At 48.9% G+C, this 26,911-nt stretch overlaps 1 protein-coding gene across 1 annotated transcript; it reads left to right on the forward strand.

The window, feature by feature from the left end:
* On the forward strand, positions 1–26,903 carry lmtk2 (lemur tyrosine kinase 2). The gene is made up of 14 exons (XM_062532241.1): positions 1–571; positions 4,002–4,123; positions 4,464–4,614; positions 6,468–6,544; positions 7,843–7,961; positions 8,796–8,883; positions 14,662–14,792; positions 17,237–17,321; positions 18,335–18,456; positions 19,804–19,953; positions 20,609–23,819; positions 23,947–24,082; positions 24,172–24,423; positions 24,670–26,903. The coding sequence occupies exons 1-14, from the start codon at positions 472–474 to the stop codon at positions 24,696–24,698; spliced, it is 4,773 nt and encodes a 1,590-aa protein (XP_062388225.1). The 5' UTR covers positions 1–471; the 3' UTR covers positions 24,699–26,903.
* Positions 26,904–26,911: the final 8 nt, after the last annotated feature.

The following is a 26,911-nucleotide window of genomic DNA, read 5'->3' on the forward strand; positions in this document are numbered from 1 at the left end:
GTTTCTGGTGAAAGGAGGTGGTGTTTGGTTTTCCTAGCAATTCCAAAATTGCTTTAGAACGCCTCGTAAAAATGGTAGGATGATACTTGTAAAAACACGGTATAGCCGTATAGATGTAAATTGTGTTGTCGGCAAATGAATTTAAACTGTAAAATAATCCTGCTGGCTCTTGTTAGCTCTTCCGAGCTACCAGGCTAATTTATAACAACAGTCGCGAGCTAGCATAGTTAGAGCTAGCTTGCTAACGTTACCTTCTTTAGCTGTTTGCTAACTGGCTAGTATAGCTAGCTGGGCAGTAAAAATATATTCAATGAAGTCCTGCAGGTGCTGGCATTTACATGTGACAAATTCTCCGCATAGTATACACGTTTTCTGATATACGTGTGTAGAACTGGTTGTTATAGCTAGCTAGCTATCCGAATTGTGATTGAATATTTGGGGGACTACCTGGAGAAGTCAAGTCTGAACAGGATGGAGAGCCATCATGGATGTTTGTTGTGGCTGGGGATATGGACTCTGCAGTTGACAACGTCGCTAGTTCAATGTGTTCCTCTTCCGTATTCAGACAGAGGTAAGATTTTAATTTTTAACCTTAAATGTGTGATTCTTGATGTGTCAGTGTGAATTAAAGTTGGCCTGTGGTTAATTTTCTGAGTAGAAAGCAAGCGAGCTAATCGTTTGGTAGCTAGCTTGCTAGCCAGTCATTGGACTGACAGTTCACCGGTCCATTAGCCGGCCAATGCATTTTAGCCAAGACAATTCTCTATATGCGAATGTTGCATCCATGACTTTAAAAGGACAATACTTTGAATGTATTGATGGATAGAAGTGTATTGAAACAATGAGTCGTTGTACTCTCCTTGGTTAATCGTAGTTGGTTTAATAGTCCGTCAAACCATAGGAGGCCAAGCAAGCTAACGTCAACGTTAATAGCTTTCGATAAGATGTAGCCTACTCATAACGTTAGCCGCTGGATTCGCTGAACATGTTTTAGTCCGATAAACAAGTAAACCAACTTATGTATTGGTGACAACATTTGGTTCCCTCGCGATGAAGTAGTAATTTTCAAGACATTGCAAGTTCATACTATGGACGGTCCACTTGTAGGCAATGAGTGAATCCACAGCATGGTTTGAGACATTCAAATAGTTGATGCACTTGACCAGTGATGACTTCTAATTGACAGGTATCAACCCCCGTGCACTGCTGCCATGTCATAGATGGGCAATATTTTAGGATAGACTAATACGTCTAATCATGTTTCACTCACTTACTTACTTATTTACTTACTTACTGGGCCTCTTTATAGGAGGATCTCTCCCACTATCTTTCAACAAAAAGATACCCATACCACCAAATAGATGTTATTTGGCAACCTCATTGGTAGTCGAAGGAATTAAGTGGAAAGATGTCTAAAGAATGACCTGCTTATTGATGTGTAGACTAGAGGAAGTGCAGGACTCACTAGAAAAGAATGTTCTAGACATTTCATTGCAAAAGTCAGTAGTGGGCTTGTTCTGCATTCCTGCTGTGGTAATGAATAACTGGAGGATGTGTCGTCTGAGTACATGTTACAGTACTCTAACCCTAACCCTATTTTTCTTTAAAGTATACAATGCATGCTTGGCCATTTAGTGGACTGTGGAAACAATTACTCCTGTCAACCTTGTAGTGAGTCAGTAGGTTTAGGTACATTGAAATGTCTGTTCGTAATGAAAAGTAGGTTTCTAATGATTCATCTGGTTTGATATGATAGATGATCAGATATTACACCATTTACTTGAATGTAATTCATCCATCTTCAAGTTATTTTCTATAAATGCTTTTTGCGAACCTTTTGTCCGATGTTTACATTACTCGGTCCGATGTCTACATTACTCCAGGAAAGTTGAACCAACGCTGGTTCACTCATCTAGACTTAAACTTTGCATTTGTTTGCGGCCCAAACAACCTAGTCACTCTTTTTCTTCCATGCTGGACAGTGATTGATAGCTAGGCCTATCCAGACTTTACATACCGGGCTGAGCACCTGCTTGTAAGCAAATTCTTTAAGAACTCGGCGATATTTTTTCCAAGACCCTACTAGAAGGACTTATCCTTCAATTGTCAACAAACTGACCTCAATTATTGTTCTACAACAAGGGTTTCCCTTTGATAACAGATAATTTAATGACCACGGGTAGCTGCTGTTGGCAGCAGCCTTCACTCTCGACTCCGGATTATGAATGTGACCCAACTCGTAATCGACTGGTAGGGTTACCCAAAACACTAGGCCATCAATGTCCCATTTTGATGTGTCGCTGTCACATAGTGGCCTGTGCATCCGTAGGACTTGAGGAACTGGGTCAACTCCTCCTCTCTGTGGACAGAGACCACTTTGCCAGACAGGCATGGGAAATAAGATATGGCAGCTCCTGGGCTATTGGCTTGGAAGCCAGCTGAATAATTTGTTAGATGCATGGGGTCATGATGTAGGCCTAAATTTGCAGAGAGTGAGAGTTACAGAGAGTGATCACAATAAAGACTTACCTGATTAGTCAGCCTCCAACACCCCCCCACCCCCCCTAAAAACATGTCATTGATATTTGTTGATGAGACTAGCTAGGTGTTGTTAGCATAGGTGCTAGGCTAACTGTTCAACAATCTATTTGCAAATATATTGCCAGCCTTAGCCAACGTTGTACTTTGACCTCTCGGTATATTGTTCTTTGGTTGAATATTGACTAGGCAAGAATGCACAGACTGTTATTGGTCACTGTCATTGTGTCATGCGGAAGGAAGCTTAAATGCTTTATCCGTGACATGCCACTGTGGCATTGTTTGTGCTAGTTATGCCTCTCCTCCCTGGACCTGAGACTTGGTGGTCATGTGACATGGAGTGACTCATGTGTATGACTCAGGTGTGTAGATAACTAGTACACCATAGATGAACTCTATTAATGGTTTTTGTTTGTCCAAGTCCATGGTCTACTATAGTATAGTGTGTTTAAAGGCAGCAGTGTTAGCCTACCGATTGAACAGGTAGGGTTGAGTGATCTTGTTTTCATATGATAAAGCGTCTGCCAAATCCCATAACCATAACCATCTCTATCTAATTATGTGGAGAGAATTTAACTTGGTCATTGTTGAAACGTAAACAACTCATGATGAAAAACAGGGATGTTTGGAGCTCTGTTTCCCCTTCTCCCTTTTCATCCGCTTTGATGAAGCTGTCAGACAAGATACAGCAGAGTTCTTCTGATGTGTTCTTTTAGACACACACACACACACACACACACACACACACATACACACATACACGCAACCAGTAGGGCTTTGGCCCTGATGAGGAATAGGCTAGCGGAGGGAGAAAGGGGAGAGTGTGATTTGAGGGGATGGCGCTGAATGGATGCGCTGAGGGGTTGCTTTCAGCACGGATGCCCAAGCCCTTTGTGCACGACACCCTCACGGCACACCACAGGCTGAATTGCTTAAGGCCCACGTGCTGAAAGCAGCTAAAACAAATGTGCCGAGACATGACACAAATGGTGAGGGTGAAAGATATCAGACACTCGCCTGCTTTGGAGGTAGAAAAGGAAACCATCCACCTGCTGTTCAGAGTTTATTATGGGCCAGCTAAGTATAGAGATGGAATGTTTGAATTGATGTTTGGAGTAGGTCTCTATCCAAAAATGGCACTGTGGCCTAAATGTTAATGTTTTAAGAGACGGCTTTATTTACATTCAAAACTGTCAATAAACTTTAAAAGCGTCTTTATTTTTCCCTTTCCATTCTTAAATGTGATGTGGATTTATTAGGCCATTTTTTTTGTATAGATTGTATGGTTGCACAAGTCCTAATTTGCTATAGCTGTAAGCATTACGGTTGTATGGTGCGTTTGCGTGTCTGCGTGTGTGCGTGTATGTGCGTCCGTGTATGTGTGTGTGCCTGTGCGTGTGTGTGTGCGTGTGTGTGTGTGTGGCTCTTCATCAGCTAACCCTGTCATGTCTGTGTGTGTGCAGTGGAGTTGGGGGAGGAGGCGCTCCAGTTGTCTCTGCTGGTGTCGGTCTGTGCCCTGGTGGTGCTGGTCGTGGTGCTCTTCAACTGCGTCAGCTGTTGCAAGGAGCGAGAAATCAACTTCAAGGTGAGCACACACAAATAGACTACAACTACAACACACACATTAACACACCACTACAAACAAACAAATTGAAATCGTGATGCTCAGAATCTGGTATCGCGTTTCGTGAAGACAGCACTGCGATATACACCCTTCTCTCACTCCAGCTGCTGTTATGCTGTCATGATACAGTCCCCTTGAGCTCTCAATGCAACAAATGACTTGGTCTCATTCCACAATTCACATCATAACACAATGACAAACACAAAATGATTGTTCTATTTCGCCGTTACCCCTAACATAGTGGTACTGCTACACTTTGCTGCTACCCCCCCGACAAATGTATTTGCATCATTTCCCCCAGGAATTTGAGGACAACTTTGAAGATGAGATCGACTTCACCCCTCCGGCGGAGGACACCCCCTCCATGCAGTCCCCAGCGGAGGTGTACACTCTGGCCGTACCCCCCGTTGCCATGCCAGGGCCACCCCATTTGGACCTGCCCAGGATTGCAGGTGGGTCACTCAAGCAGTTGCACCCTGGTAGTGCCCATGGTCCCATCATCCCATCATCCCATCATCACTTAACAGTGGAAAGATCTCACCTCTGAAGCAAGCAGGTGTACATAAAAAAAAAGAGTTGTGGCTCAAGGCCATCAGTGATGAAAGCCTTTGTGCTGCACTGGTTTACTTGTCTGTTTTGAAAGGTTTTGTAAGGTCAGACATTTTTGCTTCCTGGAAACACAGGTTAGATGAAATGATGGGCATAGACAATGCAGAGTTTGTTTTGTTGACTATTGACCGTAATGTCCTGTTGACCGTTGCATGAGCAGCTGACGTCCGCTGCCGGTCACTTGATTGCCTCATAACCTTTTCATAGGCCACCGAGTGTTTATTACTTTATTGGATGCCTGCATTTATACTCCACTATAACTGTGCTGACTGGTGTCATGCTAAAGCCTCTTACCATGGGCTGCACTGTCACAGTAGTCCATTTACTGATTCTGATACACACAATTTTATAACGGACAGATCCTGTGTTTTGTCCTTGATACACTATTCTTACATTTTTATAGTTTCATGATGGGCCAGTCGATTTTGTTATCATGCACAAGCTTGTTTCTTTAGTCTCCCTGTTAGCCTTTTATAATACATCACTGCTTTGTTACTCTTTTCTTAAGGAAGTGCACATTCCCAGATCACCAGTTGTTTTCCTTTTTGGCAGTGTGTGTGTTGCCTGATTAACTGAAGCCAAAGCATTATGTGTTGAAGCAGAAAGTGAAATCTTTCCGTTTGTGTGGGTTAAGTAGATGTGTAACTTGGAGTGTATGTACTCGCTCTCAGAGAATAACAACGGCGGGATTAGTAGTAAGATTAATTGTCGGATTATGCTGGATTAATATGATGAAAGCACTTACAGTGCTTACAGTAGATGTGCCACAGCCATGCCTGTAGGAGGACCTTGGGTTGCAGACTGAATAGATAGATCTTGTGTAGATACTGCTATCGTGATCTTTGCATTGATGCATGGAATGCTTTTAATAATAATGACTGAAATGAGGCAAGCTCATTAGGAGTTACCTAAAGAACACACAGCTTCAAAGGCTGTGCATAAGCTAAATCTGTCTGCCTGTAGGATATGGACACAAAGCTGATTTTCTGTACATGAGATGTTGTGGAGCTTTAAGTTGCACATTTCTGAGAAATCCTTGTGCTTTCTCCTGGGAAATTTCCAATTATTGTCCCCTTTCTGACCATCATATAAAAGAATCAAAATGGCCTAAACTGATAGGTTTGCTTTTTTTCTGCTTTACTGAAAATGGTAAAGAACATGTAAAGTATCAGCTGGTAATATGCTTTAATTGTATTTGATATATTTTTGATGACTTCATTGACGTGCTGTGAAGCAGATTTGATGCTGATGAAATGTTGATGTCACATAAACACTACCTGTAATGTTATGGAAACAGTTAAAAATATGTGTAAGTGTTGGCAGATAACACCCACAACCTGTCCTCCCTTTCAGACAGGCAGTTGTTGTTTTTTCCATGTTATGGTTATTAGTCATGTCATTGTTATTACCAGTTTCTTGACAATAGATGCAACAAATGATTCATCGTGTACCAATGAAATCTTGACTTGTGTCCTCAAATTGCATGAGTAGTTTCATGATGTAAATGGCAAATGTAGCAAGTGTAGACAGTTCAGTTGTTGCTATCTAACAGAACAGCATTAGCATAGAATGAACTGGAGCATTTGTGGATGCAGTTCCACACTGTTACTCCTGATGCCTTGACTAAACTACTCACTGGTGTGTGTGCTCAGTAACTGATAGCTGATGCTCTTCTGTGTTGCTTTGCCCTCTGCAGATGGATCGTCGGGCCCGCATGTTGCTCGCCACACCCTCAGTTACATCCAGGAAATCGGCAGCGGCTGGTTTGGCAAGGTAGGTGTGGTCTGTTAGCGCCTGCCACAGACTGTTGGTGTGGTTGCTTGAGTCGAACAGGACATAACAGAGTTGATGTTGCACATAGGACAGGGTGATTTCATAAGACTTGACTTACCATTGCATTTGGGCTCCAACTAATCAGTAGTCATTGTCAGTTTTATTTTATTAATCAGTTATTAGTTATTTGATAAAAAAAATAGTTTATCATAGTTTCCCAATGCCCAAGAATATGTCTTCAAACTTCTTGTTTTGTCCACACACCATAGAAGAAGCTGAACGTTTCCAAGTTCAGGTAGCTGCAATCAGAGTTATTTCCCTTTTTCAGAAAAGGATCCAAACCATTTAACCAACATTTGGTGATCCAACAGTAGTTGATCAGTAATTTAACTGTGGACAACTTATTGATTCATTCTTACTGCCCTAGATGGCATGGTGCAATAGTTGGCATGGTCACGTGGTTCCTTCTTCTTCCTGCTTGGGAAAAGGTGTAGGTGTAGTGTGATGATGTTCAGGTGCAGTTAACCATAGATATATAAAGCTAGATACCGCATTGGCCGCGGAGTTCTATTAGTGGAATACGTAAACGCGGCAGCCATCTTGATGGGGGCAAAACGCGTCATAATTGGAAGCGAACAGCTGGTGTTTCCACAGAGACGGTAAAAGAAAGGTGTTTCACCCTCGCGGTATTTCAACACAGTGTGATGATGTGCAGGTGCAGTTAACTGCTGCAGTCTGGCCCTCTGCCCACGGAGGCCTGTGGTCTTTATCTGAGCTGTGGCAGGCTACTTAGTTTGGCTCCCTCTCCCTTTGTTTGCTCTCTGTGATTTGTAGTAGCCCTTCTCCCTTTCTCAAACACTATGTTCTCTCTGCTGTTCCAAACCTCATCATTGGCCTCCCTCATCTCTGGTGTCTAAAAGGGAGTGTGTCTGTGTGTGTCTGTGTGTGTCTGTGTGTGTCTGTGTGTGTCTGTGTGTGTCTGTGTGTGTGTGTGTGTCTGTGTGTGTGTCTGTGTGTGTGTGTCTGTGTGTGTGTGTCTGTGTGTGTGTCTGTCTGTCTGTGGTGTTTGGTTTAGTGTAAGAAGGAAGAGTAAATCTCCCACACACCCCTTCTGCCCCCTTCCTTTCCTCTTCAGTCTCATCACCTCATGGGTTCTTGTCTGTCCGGCGTGTAGTGTCCAGTTTAGCCTCGGATGCTTTTGGCTCCGGTCCGTGTCTCATCCACATGCTTGTCATTCTGTGCCTCCCCCCACCCCTGCCTGCTCTCACCGTGGCCTGTTTTGTCTCCGGGGGGCTCAGGTTCTGCTCAGCGAGATCTACGCTGACCCGGGCGCCTCCAGAGTGGTGGTCCAGGAGCTGAAGGCCAACGCAGGCGCCAAGGAGCAGAACGACTTCCTCCAGCAGGGAGACCCCTACAGGTGAGCCCTTGGGTTTCAGCTCACAGGTCCCGCACCACTGTTACTACGCCCAGAACATGAAGAAGCTGAAGATGTCTGTAAAGGGACGTTCACACCAAGAACGATAACGATAACGATAACTATAAACAAATATCGCTCTCGTTAATATGAATGACAACGTTCACACAAACTATAACGATAACGACATGAAGAACGATATCGTTGCTGATCACTTTCAGAGCGATTTTGAGAACGATAAAAAGCTAACAGCCAATCAGAACCCAACATATTCTAGCCATCACATTCATTAACACGAGGAGAGACTTTTCTTATCGTTGGCCAGTGTGGACGCTTTTATCGTTATGGTTATAGTTATCGTTATCGTTATCGTTATCGTTATCGTTATCGTTATCGTTCTTGGTGTGAACAGCCCTTAAAGAGCCACAAGTTTTGGTCTCCCTTCAGCACAGCTAGTTTTGTCCTAACATCACTGTGCTGTTTGTGCAACTGAGATCTTTACAAGCACAATGAAACACCTGAAGGACAGGTGCCAAGGCTCTTTACCTGGTCTTAATACAGGGGCAGCCGTGGCCTATTGGTTAGGGTTTCGGGCTTGTGACCGGAGGGTTGCCGGTTCAATCCCCGACCAGTCCACGGCTGAAGTGCCCTTGAGCAAGGCACCTAACCCCTCACTGCTCACTTCACTGTGTGCTGTGTGTGTTCACTAATTCGGTTAAATTGGGTTAAATGCAGAGAAACGAATTTCCCTCACGGGATCAAAAAAGTATATATTCTATTCTATTCTATATTCTATTCTATTCTATTCTAATGTATGTGGATTCTATCCTTCTGCAGGGTCCTCCAGCACCCCAACATCCTCCAGTGTCTCGGTCAGTGTGTGGAGGCCATCCCCTTCCTGCTGGTCTTTGAGTACTGTGACCTGGTGAGTGTGTTTAGAACAGGGACATTCACCGGTATTTTCTCAGTGGAATGCCGAAATGACGTGCTGATGTTAAACACGAGAGAGGATAAGCGCTTCTTAGCGCCAGATGCATTCTTACATAAATGTATGCATAACACATACAGCATATCTCATATATCATTGACATCCAAACATTATGAGCCGATATATCATATGCTCATCAGCTGTCACTGTGTAGATAGATGGATTTGCAGAAAGGTCAAAGGCCCAGATGTCTGTGAGTGCTAGTGGGTGTCCTGTCCTAGGGTAACCCTGTGTGTCCTCTAGACCCGCTGGTGCACTACTCCCCTGTCATTTGTGTGCGGGGCGGTTAGGGTTGCGATGAGTGCGGCGGGTTTTGCGTCCCTGAGGGTGCGTGCTGACACCCGGACGTCACGGCTCACTCCGCGAGCCCTTCTCGGGGCCGCTCTGCCGCCTCGCGCCGCTGTAACGAGAGAACCCTCTCCGAGAGCCGGGCTGGAGACTCGCTCCGTCCTCCGCTCCGTCCTCCGCTCCGCTCCGCATTGCAGCGCAGCGCAGCGCACGGCTGCCTGCTCTCCTCCTCTGATTTGCTCGCTGTATCTCCGCAGTCTATTTCAGTGAGCCGGCGGCCTGTTTTGCACCCAGAGCTGTGAGTCACGCAGCTGCCGTCAACATCTCTTGCAACCCCCGCACATCCCATCCCCCCCCCCCCCCGCCCCCCCCGCCGCCCCACTCTCCCCTGGACCCGAATCCCAATTAAGCAGCAGGCTCCTCTTTCTCCCGGTGTCAGTCAGGCATCTTGCTGTGTTAGTGCATTTTATGGCTAAGGCAGGCTGTGTGTGTGTGTGTGTGTGTGTGTGTGTGTGTGTGTGTCTGTGTGTGTGTGTGTGTGTCTGTGTGTCTGTGTGTCTGTGTGTCTGTGTGTCTGTGTGTCTGTGTGTCTGTGTGTGTGTGTGTGTGTGTGTGTGTGTGTGTCTGTGTGTCTGTGTGTCTGTGTGTTTGTGTGTGTGTGTGTGTGTGTGTGTGTGGGGGGGGAAATCTCTTCCTAAGAGTCGCCCTCACTCTCTTCCCATGTCCTGCTGAAAAGGCTGCAGCAGGGAGATTATTTGGGTGTTTTCAGAGTTGCTCTTTCTACCCCTCCTGCTCCCGTCCTGCTCTTTAATCACAGCTCTTCCGGCTCTCTCTACTACAGGCCTCACGTCTCTGCAGTGTGTAGCGTCTAGTTTAGCCTCTGATGGCTAGTTTGTCTGTGTGCCTGACCATTTGGCCGGCGTATGTAAATTTGTGCCTATATTTGTTTAAAGGTTTTGAATGGTGCTTAGAAGACCAATGGCTGAATGGTTTCCTGAAGGAAAAGGACATAAACAATTTGACTTCAAAAGCAGCCCGTCAGGATTGTTTTTATAAATAGACCAAGCAAAAATCATCTGTTGTCTGCCCTTTCTAGGGTGTAGAGGAAGGGAACGGTGTTGGGATGGTGGTCAAGGGCATGTGTATGATGGCATTGGATGACAGGATTAAAGCAGCGTCTCTTACGCATCCGCCAGAGGCCTTGGAGGCTGTCTGTGTTGACAAGCTCCAGCTGAGAGGCGAAGTGCTGAGTTGGGTTGGAGGAGCTGAGACACACACACACACACACACACACACACACACACACGCATACAGTATACACACACAAATACATACATGCACACACAAACATATCACAGCACATGCAATCTGAGACGGTTACTTGCTGCACTGTTCCTGAGAGGGTTTGCAGAACCCCTATAGGTCTGTTTAATCCTTAACGGTCAGTCTATTGAGGAATCTTTAACTATGGCAGTGTCCACACAGTGTATGCCACTGTCTATGTACTTGATTAGTTTGTTGTCCAGATCCTCCATTTATGATTGAATATGATGATTCCTTGTCATCCAGGTGTAGGCAATACTTGGTTTAGTTTGTGTTTGTGTGCATATTAGATGATGTTCTGAGCGTCACACTACAACCGTTCTGCTGCTCTAAATGGGGAGGTTCCATAATGCTCCACAATGTCATACTTTCTGTTTGCGTATCAGTTCTCCATTTCAGTGTGTACATCTGACCTGTGTTGTTGTTTTTTGCCCCCATCGGGAGAGAAGCAGGGTGTCGGTGCTGATGAGTGTGTGATTGATGATTTGTTTTGGGGCTGTAGCGCTGGTAACAGCCGGTAGGCCTGACTCAGGGAATTGTGTGCAGAAATGAGCAGCCGTGTGCAACCGGATCACAGCCGGCACAAGGCCAGCTGCCCTGACCCTGAGTGACAGCCTCGTCTGCTCAGGGACTCGACGTGTGTGTGTGTGTGTGTGTGTGTGTGTGTGTGTGTGTGTGTGTGTGTGTGTGTGTGTGTGTGTGTGTGTGTGTGTGTGTGTGTGTGTGTGTGTGTGTGTGTGTGTGTGTGTGTGTGTGTGTGTGTGTGTGTGTGTGTGTGTGTGTGTGTGTGTGTGTGTGTGTGTGTGTGTGTGTGTGTGTGTGTGTTAGTGTTTGCACGGGGCAAGGTGCCAAATGTGTTACCAACAGACATGAAAGTCATTATAGTTTGAGGGGGGAAAAATGCTTAGATCCCAGAATCTGGAGTGACCTACGCAGATGTGCTACATTCCTGTCCTCACATGCTGGACCTTTCCAGAGGCCACACTTTCAGTTCACCACCATACGCATACGCTCCTCCAGACCCACCACAGACGAGCCTTGGACAGGAGACCATGTCATCCACAGTGTGTTAAGTCATCGGTTATTAATGAGTGATTAATCACACGTGACACACGTCCAGGCTAGCTGGAGGAAGTGAGGGAGCAGAGAGCGCTGAGGAGCCGATGGAAGTCAGCGTTTGTAATGGGTCACTGACGGCAACTCGAATGACACTGCGGTTGTGCTGTGAAGGAACAGGCAAGTCCGAGACTCGTACAGGAAGTGGTCTGCTTACCCCCCTCTTGCTGTGGGTGTGGTTGCCACATCGCTCCGCTGAAACCTGTGGCGCGGCCGCGGCTGTTGTGCAGTGAGTGCCCCGGGGTTGCTGCATGCTGCTGTTGCCACATGAGGTGGTCAGCTGCTCCGCATGCACACAGGCCTCCGGCGCTCCTACAGTACATACCACTGCTCCATGTCACCGCTACTGGCAACCTCACACACCGGCCCTGCATCTCTTCACACGGCTGCATCCCTCACAGCTGTTTGACGGATAGGTGTGTGTGTGTGTGTTTGTATATGTGTGTGTGTGCGCGCATGTGTGTGCTTAAGTGTGAGGGAGGTGTGGAGCATCAGGGGCAGCTGATTTACGACCGTTGCATAACATAAGTGGCACTCTGTAATCAGGCAGCGGTGTGACGACAGCAGAGGCCCAGACTGGTGGTGGGAAGCTTAACCCTCCACCCCCCCCCTCCTCCCTCCTCCCTCCTTTGTAAACAGAGCCCCAGCTCTCCAGCCTGCAGTGGTGTACTCTTGGCCATTCTTTACCAACTGTGTTATGTGACCTGCCCGTGGTCCAGGGCCAGGGCAGACTATACGCAGCCCCGTGTGAGACACACACCTCTCCCCACCGACCGCAGGCCAGACCTGGGCCTCTGAAGAGCCCTCCACCCGGTTCGGTGGGATACCAGATGTAATTGGTGTGAAGCGCTTGTCGCGTTCTTGTTGACGTTTGTACCGGGCCTGATTATTGGTTGTTGCCTCAGGATCTAATAGTCCCCACAACACATTGACTTTGTTGCTGTGTGTGTGTGTGTGTGTGTGTGTGTGTGTGTGTGTGTGTGTGTGATGATGCAGTACCATTTTTTTACGGACAAATGGTAAGAATGTATAGATGCGTGGTGTTACTTAAACGTCAAAATGTTTTAAAACCCACGTACATCCTCTAAACTCTAAAATCCCTTCATAGCCCTAGTAAAGAATGCCATTGTGGCCAGTTGTTTGTGCGTCACTTTAGGAAGCTTTGTAGTAGAATGCAAGTAGAACGGTGATGCCCTTTTGTGGCCATTTAGCATCACTTCATACACAATGTGATATAAACTGTTTGCCCCAATTTATTTATTTATTTGTTTATTTAAAAGGGACAATGCACATCAATTGACATCCTTCGTTTACACTCAAAATGTAGATGTGCCAGAGTTAGCAAAATAGCTCAATTTCATCTGTAGTCCCTTGGCAGGTCAACACATCATCACAATGCATTAATAAAAAGAATACAGAAAAGATAATGAGCAAATTAGGAGAAAAAAAAAAGAAAGATAGAATAGATACAAAAAAATTGTATAGTGCTTGGAGTGAGAGAAACCAGCTATTAATGAGCACAGTTTTGGTTGTTTTTAACTCTTTAGTAAAAGTGATAAATAGCTGGTGCTGGTATCACAGCTTCTAAAAGTACATGACATGTTTGTATGTTTAAATTCACAGAAACCAAGAACACTGCGTCAGTGCCCTGATTTGATCACTCAATTGTGCCGGTGCTATATCAGTGATATTTATTTTCATAGCAAGGGAATTATTTATTGATGTTGAATGTAATTTTTGGGGGTGTATTAATAATTCATATCTGTACTGATTCCAATACATACTAGTCATGCTGCCCACTGAATTCCTTATCTTGTGGCAGTGTGTCTCATCAGCTGCAGTGCTCAGTAGAGTGGCCCTGATGTTGAGCGCCGGTGGTATTCGCACCTACGCAGCCTTTCTCAGGGGGGTTGCTTTTGGGCACGCAGGCTCCACTCCTGCTGACTCATAAGCACCGTGACGACGCAGAGCAGAGCAGAGCACAGCACAGCAGAGCAGACTGCAGGGGTCCCCTGACCACATGCCTGACGCATGGCCCCATAAAGCTGACAGACAGACAGAAAGTAAAGACAAACAAGACAGACAGGCAGACACACAGACAGTCAAGACAGACAGACAGGCAGACACACAGACAGTCAAGACAGACAGACAGACAGACAGATAGTCAATACAGACAGACAAACAGACTGACAGGGAAGGCATAGACAGGCAGACAGACAGACAGACAGACAGACAGGGAAGACACAGACAGAAAGAGAGACAGACAAGACCGACAGATAGACAGACGGACTCCGCTACCCACCTGGTGTTGGTGTGGTCTCTGTGCTGATGCCCCATGCTCCTTTAACCACCCCCACCCTCCAGTTACACGTCCATGCAGCGGCGCATCAGCGCTAATGAGATGATCTGCTGCTGACCTGATATTCCCCTACGCCCCCCCCCCCTCCCCACCCCAGAGAAGATACCAGAGCTGTGATGGCCAGGCTATCAGAAACTCAACCTGCAATAGCCAATGCACAGCCACCGCATCCAACTGACTGCTGGACTTTTTATTTTTAAGATTGCCGTGACCCAGGCTGGGTGGCCATTAAAAGGGCTTTCCCTTTTTTGGTGCCAGTGCCAGCACCAGGGTCCATGGTGTCCTCAGCATTTGTGTGGTGAGCATCTCTGCCACCCTGTGGCTGCTTGCAGAACTGCAGCTCCATGTCTGTGCCACTCGAGTTACTAGCAGCTAGCGTCATAGGTTCTACTCAACGCTGGAAAGATGCCCATTGTCATTATCTGTTAATATGACCAAAGTCACCTCAGTGCTTACTTGCATGATACAGTACTTGCATAATACAGTACTTTCTCACAGGGATACCCACTTGATGTGACTTTATAGTTTCGCCACTGCATTGACTATTGTTTGTCATGTTATAAACAGCATTGAATATGCACCTGTATTGACCGTGTGTGTGTGTGTGTGTGTGTGTGTGTGTGCTGCAGGGCGACCTGAAGAGTTACCTGGCTCAGCAGGACTGGCGCTATGGCAAGGCTGAGCTGCTGCAGCTGCAGAGGATGGCCTGTGAGGTCGCCGCCGGGGTCACCCACCTCCACAAGCACAACTTCCTGCACAGGTAAAGGCCCCCCCTGTAGGATGCACCTGACCACTTGACCTTTTGTGAATTGTGTTCATGTATTTAGTATGCAAGGTGCAAAAGGTGCATTGCCGAAGATTCCCCCATCTGTCCACCAAACAAGAAACTATTTATCTTACTTAATGCACCGTTTTTATCTCAATGCACTCAAATGTATACTGCAGTAAGTTTACTTGGAGCCAGTGGCCAGTGCCAGTGTTTATACTGTGGCTGCTGAACTGGATGGGGGACGCTGCTCCCGCTGTGTGGAGGGATGGCATGTTCCCTGCGTGCGCGTCACGCTGCAGCAGACTTGTTGTCCTGCTGTAAACCCGCACATGCATGGCCCCCGGGCTCCACACCGCCGCACCGCCGTACAGCTGCCCGAGCCGCTCCTAAAAAGGCCAGCTATGTCAGGCGTGCTTTCGTTTTCATTCTCTGCAGCAGCAGTGGTGGTGTTGGGCGCCCGGGAGGGAGAGAGGAGTAAAGAAAGAAATAAAGAAGGGGGGATGATGGAGGGAGAGAGAGAGAGCAAACGAGTGAAAGAGGGGTCGGGCGATGGGTTCGGGACGGAGGAGAAGGCTCGGGTGATATGCGGCGCGGAGTTGGTCTGCTCTGTTTTGCATGCTCGGAATATGCCGGAAGGCGTCCGGTTACACTGCGCCGGGGACGGCTAGGGTGTCGCCTTGCCCCGGACCGGCGGGACATGATGAGTCTGCGCTTTGCGTGTAAGTGGATCGCCTTCGCGCCCGGCAGCGCGCCACTGGCGTTAGGACTCAATCGGGACACTCCCAACATTCCCCCGCGTGTTGTAAAGGCGGTCATGAAAATGACTGTGGATTTTTCGATAAAGCTGATTTATTTTTGAGAACCCCCCCTTTCCCCCCCTCCCCTTTTTTTGCGCTGGTTGGTGTCTGTGTCGCGCCCCTGTCTCACCCGTGCTCCTCGTGCTGTTGGGTCCCTCTGAGATGGAGTCTGTGTACGCTGGAGATGAGACTCCGGTGTGAGGTTTCACCCAGCCAGCAGACAGGCTGGTGGCACAAAGAGAAAATCTTGTGGGAGAATAGATCTGTGGATGAAATTGTTGTCTATACACTCTGTATCTATCTGGATATATCCGGATATATAATTCCAAGAACACTTCTGTTTGAATGGAAGGTCATTGGAATTGGTGTTGTGTATTCAACATTCAAGATTTGAAGCGAGGAGGCAGCACATCAATACCTTTGGCAAATTAAAGCGTGTTTTATTTTATAATCTCTCCTTGACCAGCACTTCTCTGACAAGTTTTCACGGTGTGTGTGTTGTTCACCCTACCTGACAAACCTATCAAAATCCGAACAACGTTTTCTTCAACACTTCCACATGTTCCTCCTCTCTATCAGCCCGTGATATCCCTGAGCTTGTGCTGCACAGGACCCTTGTAGGGCTGAAAGACGAGGGGCAAAGCCTGCCAGTACTGTATGCTGCTGTGCCCTCGCCAAGAGCTGGCCACGGCCTCCAAAATATCCCTCCATTTATCTTGCAGCAGTTTCATGCAGGCTGACAGTAGCAGGGTGGATGGAGCAAAGACCACTAGTGTCAGCGATGTCCTGGGTCAGAGACCGGCGTGGGGGTGGGGGGTGGGGGGGGGGGTGATGCTGGAAGGCCGCCGGTAAAGGAGACACACTTCTGGAACTGGTGCGAGAGCGTGCAGCAGGGCCAAGATGAAACCGGAGTCGGCCTCTTGTCTGAATGAGCTACCATCTGTCCCACACTGTGCCGGGCAGTGCCAGAGTGCGACCCCCTCCAACTACCCCCCCCCAACTCCGCTCCGCTCCATCAAAACCTGCTGAGGAGGACGGAGAGAGTGTCCCTCCCTGGGAACAATATCATGGTGCTGTGTGAGCGAGCTGGGAAATGCTCCAGCATCAGTGATTTTGTTGCTAGGGGGAGAGCAGACACGCCTGAAGATGGTTACCCCCCAACACACACACACACACACACACACACACACACACACACACACACACACACACACACACACACACACACACACACACACACACACCTAATGCCCCAGGCCACGCAATGGCAGGTGTAGGGGTGGACCCGTGAACAAATTGGCATCTCCAAAAAGGATGTTTCTGGGCCAACTGACGAAGTGGACACAGGAATTTGGTGAAGGACCCGAAGTGGAAAGCAGACTGCTGACTGTAATACAGACCTGAATATACATCTGCGAAAAAATCAGACCCCACTGACCGACTGACTGACTGGTGAAGCAGACACCATGTCCTTTATCATAATCTTGCTGAAGATGCAATGTCCAGCCTTGGCTGTAAAACCACCTGAATGCAACCACACAGATTTGCAAATGGGATATATATGGGATTTTATATGTGTGATTTATATATATTATTTTTAAATAATCTCATTCTGCTTTTCATATTTTTCCTTTACAGTGATTTGGCCCTTAGAAACTGCTTTTTAACTGCTGACCTGACTGTTAAAGTTGGAGATTACGGGATAGGACCGTACAGATATAAGGTAAGACTACCCTGGTTCACACTCTCCAATGTGATGACGTGCCATCTCACATATTTGTCAGCAGATACTGTTTCGCCCATTAAATCCAAGGTCCCTGCCCTTGCAGAAATATAAACGTTCTCCACTGCTGTTTACATGCAGCTGTTGCCCCATGACCCTAGTTAAAGCCCCAGATCTGAATTCAGACTCGGTGAAATGCAATCCAGTGCCCATGTTTCCAGCAGAATATGGACTAGCCGGAGATGTCTATATGCATTTTCCAAATATTGCTGAGATCTCAATTGAGTGCCTGGAGATCGCCAGGTCATGACACAAGTGGTTTTACGGCACTTCCTTATGTGCGGAAGCCGAGAAAGGCCGTCGTCGCATTATGTTTTTCTTTTAATTGTTATTTTGGTATAACAACTACAAAATAATTTGAGTGGAGATCTCCAGACACAGTTTTATTTTTTTTAAACTCAAAATTGAAATTGACTAACATGGTGGTTTGGTTTCACCAAGGCTAGTCTTTCTTGCCCTCTGTAATTAGGTGCGTGTATGTCCATATTTGTTTATACAGTCTATGGTCCATATCCACATATGATGGGCTACATGTAAAGTGAAAGGATGAGGTATGCATGTGGTCACCCCCAGTGGTGCGTTCATGATTTCACACGGGATGAATCATGGAAAAGATCAAGTTGACTGGTATTTAGCAGTTGCTTTTCTCCTAAGAGCCATGGACTCACACCGGTAGCGTTGACCCACCCTGTAGTGTGACTAATGTGACTAGCTGGTGTATATGCACGTTTGGGATGATGCCCTCATGTGACGTTAGTGTGTGTGTGTGTGTGTGTGTGTGTGTGTGTGTGTGTGTGTGTGTGTGTGTGTGTGTGTGTGTGTGTGTGTGTGTGTGTGTGTGTGTGTGTGTGTGTGTGTGTGTGTGTGTGTGTGTGTGTGTGTGTGTGTGTGTGTGTGTGTGTGTGTGTGTGTGTGTGTGTGTGTGTGTGTGTGTGTGTGTGTGTGTGTGTCAGGAGGATTACATCACTACGGAGGAGGACCAGCTGGTTCCTCTGCGCTGGCTGGCCCCTGAGCTGGTGGGGGACCTCCATGGTGGTGTCATCACCGCAGAACAAACAAAGCCTGGAAATGTGTGGTAAGGTCATTTGCATGCCCTCATGTCTAAGCTGAAAATGTTGGTTGACAATGTCCTCGTAAATAATTTCAAATAATTTAAAGACCTCATAGCACCAATATCAGAAGAGCATAGTTTTTTTCCCCATTTAAAAACACTGACGTGGAATCTCTGGTCATTCAAAGCAAAAAGAAAAACAGTTATGCCACTTTTTGCATTTTAGTTTCCCCTGATTTCTCCCTTGATGGTAGGCTTGCCCATTGACTTGCCCTCCTACTGTAACAACGCCAACAGCTTGGCCTCGAGTAAACTCACCCCTGTCAGGCACAGGGTTAGCAGGCAGGCTGAACTCAACAGCCTGACTAAGCTCCATACCATATCCCACAGACCAAATTATCAATAGCTAAAACAAATAGCTACTAATAAGATACACGCTACCTACTATTTTGGTAAGAAATATCCCAGCGGTGCCTCCAAAATGGTAGGTTTATCAGAATATCATACAGATGTTGTGTCGTTGCAACCTGTGCAATACAGTCTGGGATTCTTGGTCAAGTGCTGACAAGAGCACAGCACTTGTAACAGAAGTGAATACAATGTGTTGGTCAGCACACGCCACTCCAGCTGAGTCCTGCTTGCTGTGTGTACCAGAGACCAGAGGCTGATTGGTGCTCTGTCTTTTTTCATGCCCCTGCTGAGAGGACCAGGGCCTTTTGAGACATAAGGTGCCTCTCATGCAGCGTTTATACGTCCTCCCTCGCTCCTCGGGCCTCAATCCTCACTGATCTACATAAAGAATGATGGGGCGGCAACAAGGGAGAGTCTATCCCTTTTTCTATCTTTCTTTATGTAGACCAGTGAGGATCGAGGCCCGAGGAGCGAGGGAGGACGTATAAAAGCTGCATGAGAGGCACCCAGAGCCTCTCTCCACTCGTGCTGCAGGTGCTGCTCGTCAGTGCTCGTAAATCTCTGATTGCCAGACATGGTTGTGATCAGTGACTGCTCTGGTTTTTGGCTCCTGCTGGCACGTATATGCAGAATTCTGTCCCCTCCTAAAATAATGTCTTTGTGGCTCCGTGCCACATATCTCTCAGGCCCTTATCCAATACAGACCTATTTTAAGAGTAGTCGCCATCTCTATAAGGAAAGGCTATTTTCAGGTCATTTAATAATATACTGATCCCATTGCAATTTCTTAGTAATTATTAGTAAGAATCTCCCCTCAAATTGCCATGGTCAATTTTATATTATGTAGGCATCCTCGTGAGGTCAGATTGCTACTGGTGTAACCCGTTCTTTAGCCAGTGTCACGTTTTGGTCATCCCAGTTGCTGTTGCTTGAACAAGATTTCTGTCTTCTTTGTTGCAGGTCATTGGGCATTACGTTGTGGGAGCTGTTTGAGAATGCCAACCAGCCCTACCCTCACCTGTCTGATAGAGAAGTGCTCAACCATGTGATCAGGGATCAACAGATCAAACTCTTCAAGCCACAGCTGGACCTGCCATACTCCGAGAGATGGTGAGCGTTTGAAGATGAAATATATATATACAATATGAGGGGATAGCAAGGGGGGGGGGGGAGGGTGCCGATTGGGCTAATCAAATAATACTACTGATTTGTATTTGTTCAGGTAAGAACGATCAGGTGTGCAGCTAAAGGGTCCCTGTAAGCACCCATGTGCCTGGTGTGTGTTGACCGTGTGTGTGTGTGTGTGTTGACCGTGTGTGTGTGTGTGTGTTGACCGTGTGTGTGTGTGTGTTGACCGCGTGTGTGTGTGTGTGTGTGTTGACCGCGTGTGTGTGTGTGTTGACCACGTGTGTGTGTGTGTGTGTTGACCGCGTGTGTGTGTGTGTGTGTGTTGACCGTGTGTGTGTGTGTGTGTGTTGACCGCGTGTGTGTGTGTGTGTTGACCGTGTGTGTGTGTTGACCTTGTGTGTGTGTGTGTGTTGACCTTGTGTGTGTGTGTGTGTTGACCTTGTGTGTGTGTTGACCTTGTGTGTGTGTGTGTTGACCTTGTGTGTGTGTGTGTGCTGACCGTGTGTGTGTGTGTGTGCTGACCGTGTGTGTGTGTGTGTGTGTGTGTGTTGACCGCGTGTGTGTGTGTGTGTTGACCGCGTGTGTGTGTGTGTGTTGACCGTGTGTGTGTGTGTGTTGACCGTGTGTGTGTGTGCAGGTACGAGGTGCTGCAGTTCTGCTGGCTGCCTCCAGACAAGCGGGCGACGGCGGAGGAGGTGCACCGGCTGCTGACCTACCTGCGCATGCAGGGCCAGAAGGACGTGGAGGACGACTTCGAGCAGCGCTGGAACGCCCTGCGGCCCAACCCCTGCGCCCGCCAGACCACCGTCAGCCACTCGTCCTTCCCCATCCTGGAGACGCTGGACGAGGGCGGCGAGCCGGACGAGATGCTGACCGTCACCGAGACCAGCCGCGGCCTCAGCTTCGAGTACGTGTGGGAGGGCGCCAAGCACGACCACTACGACAGCCACAGCCGCGCCGCCCTGGACTCCACGCTCAACTACAACAGCGTCTTCTTCCCCGTGCCCAGCCAAGACATCCACGCCCTCTTCCCGCCGTCGGCCGGGGATCCCGGGGCTCATCATCATCAGCAGCAGCAGCAGCCGCCGCCGCCGCAGCGCGTCAGTCCTCCCGGCCAGGGAGTGCCCGGCGTCCTGCCGGTGTTCGACGCCCGCGAGGTGGCCTCCGGGAAGGACTACTACATCCAGCTGGAGGACCAGGAGGAGAGCACCACCGACTCGCAGGACCTGGTGGCCAAGGCCGAGCCGCCGCCGCCGCCCGCCGAGTCGCAGCACTTCCTGATGCTGCACGACGCGCGCATGATGGACGAGTCCAGCACCGACGCCGACTTCTTCCACGGCAGCCTGGACTCCAAGGACTCCTTCATGCCCGACAGCCACACGTGGTCGTCCAGCGAGCACGACAGTCCGTTCCACACCAACATCTTCAGCGAGGGCGACGCCTCCAAGCTGGACGAGCCCCACTCGTGGAGGACGGGCTTCCTGGACCTGCCGGAGATGGGCGGACACAGCAACGGCGGCTTCCAGCAGGGGAGCGCCGGCCCGGACCCGGCCCGGGCCCAGACGCAGGCCCGGTCTCCTCCGAGCACGGAGCAGGACAGCCCGGCTTTCTCAGGACCGGACGGACGGAGGGACGTCTTGCTGCTGGAGGAGGACGGCGGGACGGACGACGACGCGGACTTCTCGAGGCTCCTGAACACCGAGAAGCTGGCCGACAACTTCCTGTTTCTCAAGGAGAAGAGTCTGATGAAGGAGAGCCCCGATTCGGGCAAACTGGACCAGAACGCCAACTCCGCCGGCAGTCCGATCACGAGCCTCTTGGAGAGCGAAGAGCTCGCGGAAAAAGCGTCCGTGACCGAGGACACGGCAAAATCTGTAGCGAACGTTTCCCCCCTCTCAAACGCGGAGCTGCTGCACTTTTCGGACGCTGACTTTGGGGGGCTTCTGCAGCCTTTAGGGAACGAAACTCTGGTGCCTTCCAAACCCTCGCTTTCAGCAGAGGCCGGCAGCAGCAGCAACCTGTCGCCTGTCAGTAGTGCTTCTCCCGGCGACGAACCCACTGCTGCGCCGCTCTCTCCTGGCTCTGAGATCTCTCTTGCTCTTTCCTCTACCTCCCCCAGTGCAGAGGCCCTCGCAGGTCCAGTCCCGGTCTGTCTGGCCACTGGTCCCCAGTCCCCTGTGCTCAGTCCAAGTGCCACTCCAGAAATGACGTGCGCCGTTGCCAAAACGCCCAGCATTGACGACCCCTTAGACCTCTTTCAGGATCACATGCAAGTACAACAACACATAGGAACAGACTTTACAGAACTGAATCACGTCTCTTCCTCAGAACTCGTTGGCTCGTTAGCCAAAGACAAAGACCCATACAGCGCCGTTTCTCTGACCGACTCGGCCGTAGACGTGGACAAAGGCTTGGACACGGAGACGGACCACCTGCCAACGTGCACCGACGAGGAGAGCAGCTTCGCGGACGGCCTGTCTCAGGACCGGACCTCGCTACAGGTGTCCGAACCCTGTCTGGACCAGATCAGTCAGGACAGCCTTCTGGACGACAGCCTCTCCTCCCCACTGCCAACCACGGAGAACTCCGCCGAGACGCCGGACTCGCTGGACTCTCTGGACATCCACAGACTCGGGGGTCAGGAGGAGGCCCACGGCACCCCGGCGCCGTGCAAGCTGCAGCCCCCGTACAAGACGGCCGACAGCGGCTACGAGACGGAGAACCTGGAGTCCCCGGAGTGGAACTCTCAGCCGGTTCAGGACGGCGCCTCCAGGGAGAGCGAAGAAGCCGGCGGCTCCTCGGCGGAGGCCCCCTCCACGCCGCTGGTCCCGCCGGAGATCGTCGTGTCCGAGGTCGAGAACGGACACGAGGAAGCGGCAGACGAGGAAGCGCAGCAGCGGGAAGGCGCCGCGGACCAGCAGGAGGAAGCGCCCCCGTCCGACGTCTACATCACCGGCAGCTACCGAGACTCGGCCTACTTCTCCGACAACGAGCTGGAGACCGACCGGCGGTCCGAGGAGACCAACGGGGGCACGCCCGTCGAGGCCCCGGCCTGGCTCGGGGAGTCTGCCCACGCGGAGCCGCGCAGCACCGGCGACGCAGTGACCCCTCCTCAGGAGACGCCGGACCCCCAGACCGGTACGTCAGCGGTCACGTCCGATCCGGCCTCTGGCCTCATTGACGCCGCCGCGCTCCCGGAGTCCACAAGGAACGGTGTCCCTGAGCCTGTTCTTGGAGCAGAGGAGAACCGTGCTGAGGAGAGTCTGGTGTCTGCTGAAGCTCCTCAGCAGGAAGCCCAGAAGACGGCTACGTTCTCTGACGCGAGTTCTTCAGTCCCCGCCGCAAGCACAGAACCCTCGGCGAAGGCCTCCGCCAACGTCACGGAACCCCCTGCGAGGCCCCCGCTGGACAACATGTCCCACGCCAAGCTGACCAGGACGTACGCCGCCGAGATCACCCGTCGGAAGGAGCCGGACAGCGAGGGCCGGTACCTGAGCCGTCGGGAAGCCGCCGCCGCGGCCGCCTTAGCCGCCGCCGCCGCCGGGGAGGACGGCCGCGAGGACGGCATGGACGCCGACGAGGAGGACGAGAACAGCGACGACTCGGACGACGAGCGGCACAGCGCGTACCGCCTGCACAGCAGCAGCGAGGAGAGCGAGGACGACGTGGAGCACCCGGTGCCCCAGATCATCTGCGACACCAGCGACGCGGGCCGCCTCAAGAGCCTGCTCAAGCCCGCCGCGCTCGCCGTGGACAAGGCCTCCGCAGCGGCAGATGCCAGCGACAACGACGGCTCCAAAAGAGCCGTGTCCTTTTTTGATGATGTCACTGTCTACCTCTTTGATCAGGTACCATCGGATGCCTCTCTGAAACAGAAAAAAACTGATAGAATTTGCCTTTTTTTTTTATTCCAGTGAGCAATTTCTGTTTGTTTTCTCACATTTCTGTCTGTTCTGTCCATCTTTCCCTTAACAGGAGACTCCAACTAAAGAGTTGGGAGACCACACTCTTGGCTCCAACAGTCAGGTGTCAGAATTCAGCAGCCCTGCACAGTCCACTGGTTACCTGAACAGGTTCACTAACTCCACAGAGAGCTCCACTGATGAAGAAGGTAAAGCTATTCACAGAGTTAACCTGTGAACATGCATCGATACTGCACTTATCCAAACAGCCCTGACCAGGTGTGTTCCTCTCCGACAGGTGGCGGCTTCGAGTGGGACGACGACTTCTCCTCGTCCGATTCCTCCTTCCTCGCCAAGGCGGCCAGCGACGTGGCGGCCTCCAAGCCCTCGCCCTTAGGTGCCTCACGCTACTTCTCTCCGCCGCCCCAGAACCGGGGCCCGGACACCAGCTGGACCAGCTCCTCCTCCTACTCCCGCTTCTCCATCTCCCCGGCCAGCATCGCCAGCTTCTCGCTCACACACCTCACCGACTCCGACATAGAGCAAGGGGGTAAGACACACACACACACACACACACACACACACACACACACACAGCAAAATAATCGTTTCATCTCGATAGTATGATAGTCGTTGGACATAATTTGTATTGAAATTGGAATCCTAGTTCTAATGCCCACACACACTCACATTCATGGCTGTATCCTTTCGTTATTTAATAATAAAAAGCTTTTAGAGCTAACATTGGCCAAACTAAAGCATATCTGAAGTGGCATCTTTTCCTCTTGCTCCACAGGCAGCAGTGAGGATGGAGAGAGGGACTGAGGGGACGGAGTCTCAGCACTGAGCCATTGGAGAGGACGTTGCCCTGGCTGGTCAGGCTTTGCAAACCTCTCCCCTCAGTGCTAAGGACTGCAGCTTCAGACCAATCCCTTTGACTTTACTGCGGACGGACGCCACCACTTGCACCCTCTCTATCAAAAACTCTTTTGTCGTCTTCACCCAACAGTGGCGAGGAATCTATTTTTGACTGAAACACGATCCTTTGCATCTATGATCATTCAGTGCATCTCGGATCATTCCTCTCTGTGCAATCCCTCAAGAAACCATTGAACCATTCTGCATTCTGCCGCAAGAGACGGCAGGAGAGAAGCAAACAAACAAACAAACACAACGGTGTTGAACTTCAAGAGCTTCCCCCAGTGTCTTACCTGGTTTCTGTGTGCGCTCTTACATACCCTGTACTCACACTGTACACACTCTTAGCTACAGATATCTGCTTTAAACTAATGACGGTTGAGTAATCTTGTTTTTTTTTTCCTCACTGATAACTGGCAACACTGGCTGTCCTCTCAAGCTACTAGATAATAGAGATTTCCTGTTCTGTGTTGACTGCCTTTTCCTTTTGAAGTAGATGTTTTCATTTTTCCCCCCTTAGAAAAATACCACGCAGTCTGCGTTCACTTGAGTCTCAGCACCCCTGTGTTGAGTCGTCTTGTCCTTCCTCCTGGGTTTAGGTTGCAGTGTTACGCCAGAACAATGAGTTTGCAGCTCACGGTCACCTCATGAGACGAGACACTGTTGAGGCCAAGCAGCCAGGGAAATAACACGGTTAGGACTGTATTTATCTCGGCGTGGTCTTGACCCATACTGTACGTCGTGGACACTCACAAGAGACCCATCATTCACTCACCCACCCGTGCTGAGGATATGACCCTCCAGTCCGCACACTGTACCAGGCCTAATCTCCATGCCCCTGGCATTGCCCGACATCAGTGGATCTGCATTGTGCCTACACCGTTTTTGCCCCCCTGATTCACACATTCACACATTCACATACACACTCCACAAAACTAAACCACTAACCTAGTGGATACTCATGCCATGTGCTGAAATGCTTTAGAGGACCGGCGATATGTTTTCAGTAAGAGAATGTAATATGAATTGTCTTCATATATTATGCTGTGAAGCTGAGGATACACAGTGACCTGTTTGATGGTTTCAAACAAAACCCTACTGTAAGACTTCCTGTTCAGAAGCTTCCCCTTTTCTTTCTGTGGTGAGATCAAAAGGGAATGGGTTTGGGGTCAGAAGAGTCCTTCTGCCTCTCCCATGTCAAACATGCTAATGACGCTGAAGGACAAAATGTTGAGTCTTGTATTTATTCTGTGCTTTTCAATCAGAATAGAGAGGTGGAGGCCACTTCTGCTCTAGAGCTTTCTGTATCACGCCCTATTTTAGTACACTTTGGACAGCAGATCTCCACTATTTGGGGAATCCCCCCCACTGCTCATGCCCTTCAATGGTAAATCATTTCATTGGGCTTTGTTTGTGTGTGTATATATTAAATTAATTAATAAATTTCAAGCAAGATAAGCTGATTTTTCCCCCCATTATCTTGACTGAAAGTTATGACTTAAATTGAGTTCTCTCAACACAGCTCGGTTGCAGCTGTCACACAGCTGTGTTATGGAGGCTGATGGTGTTGACTAGCGTGTGAATGGATCTGCTGAAGTAACGGGTGGATGGCCTTTGTTTAATTCACAGACAGAAGTCCCATATTTTAGCAAACCCACATCCGTATTACCAGCAGTCTCTGTGAGTTGAACTGAACATTTTATTTAAGGAAATGATCGGTTTTTTTTTGTTTTGTTTCTTTTCCCATTGTATATTGCTTAATCTTGCACATCTGAAAAGTGTAACTTAAATGTTAAACTGTACTCATGTATATAAACGTTTAATTTTGTCTGTACATTGGGAATGGTGTAAGCTCTAGTTTGAGGTTTCAATTTGTAATTTAAGGTGAAACAAATGACGACATATCATGGTTTCGAATGATGTGAAGATAAAGACGTTTAAATTAAGGACAATGACCAGAAGATACAGTCTTGCTGTGTCTGTATGCGTAACTTGTACATTTTAAAAAATTGTGCTATTTTTACTTAATATTGATGATCCTACTTAGTGTAATTGAATGAATTGTTTATAATTACACTGTTTAATATGGAAATAAATGAAGATGTACTTCTGCATTTGGG

This window comes from Sardina pilchardus, chromosome 3 (genome assembly GCF_963854185.1).
Source record: "Sardina pilchardus chromosome 3, fSarPil1.1, whole genome shotgun sequence".
Taxonomy (NCBI): domain Eukaryota; kingdom Metazoa; phylum Chordata; class Actinopteri; order Clupeiformes; family Clupeidae; genus Sardina; species Sardina pilchardus.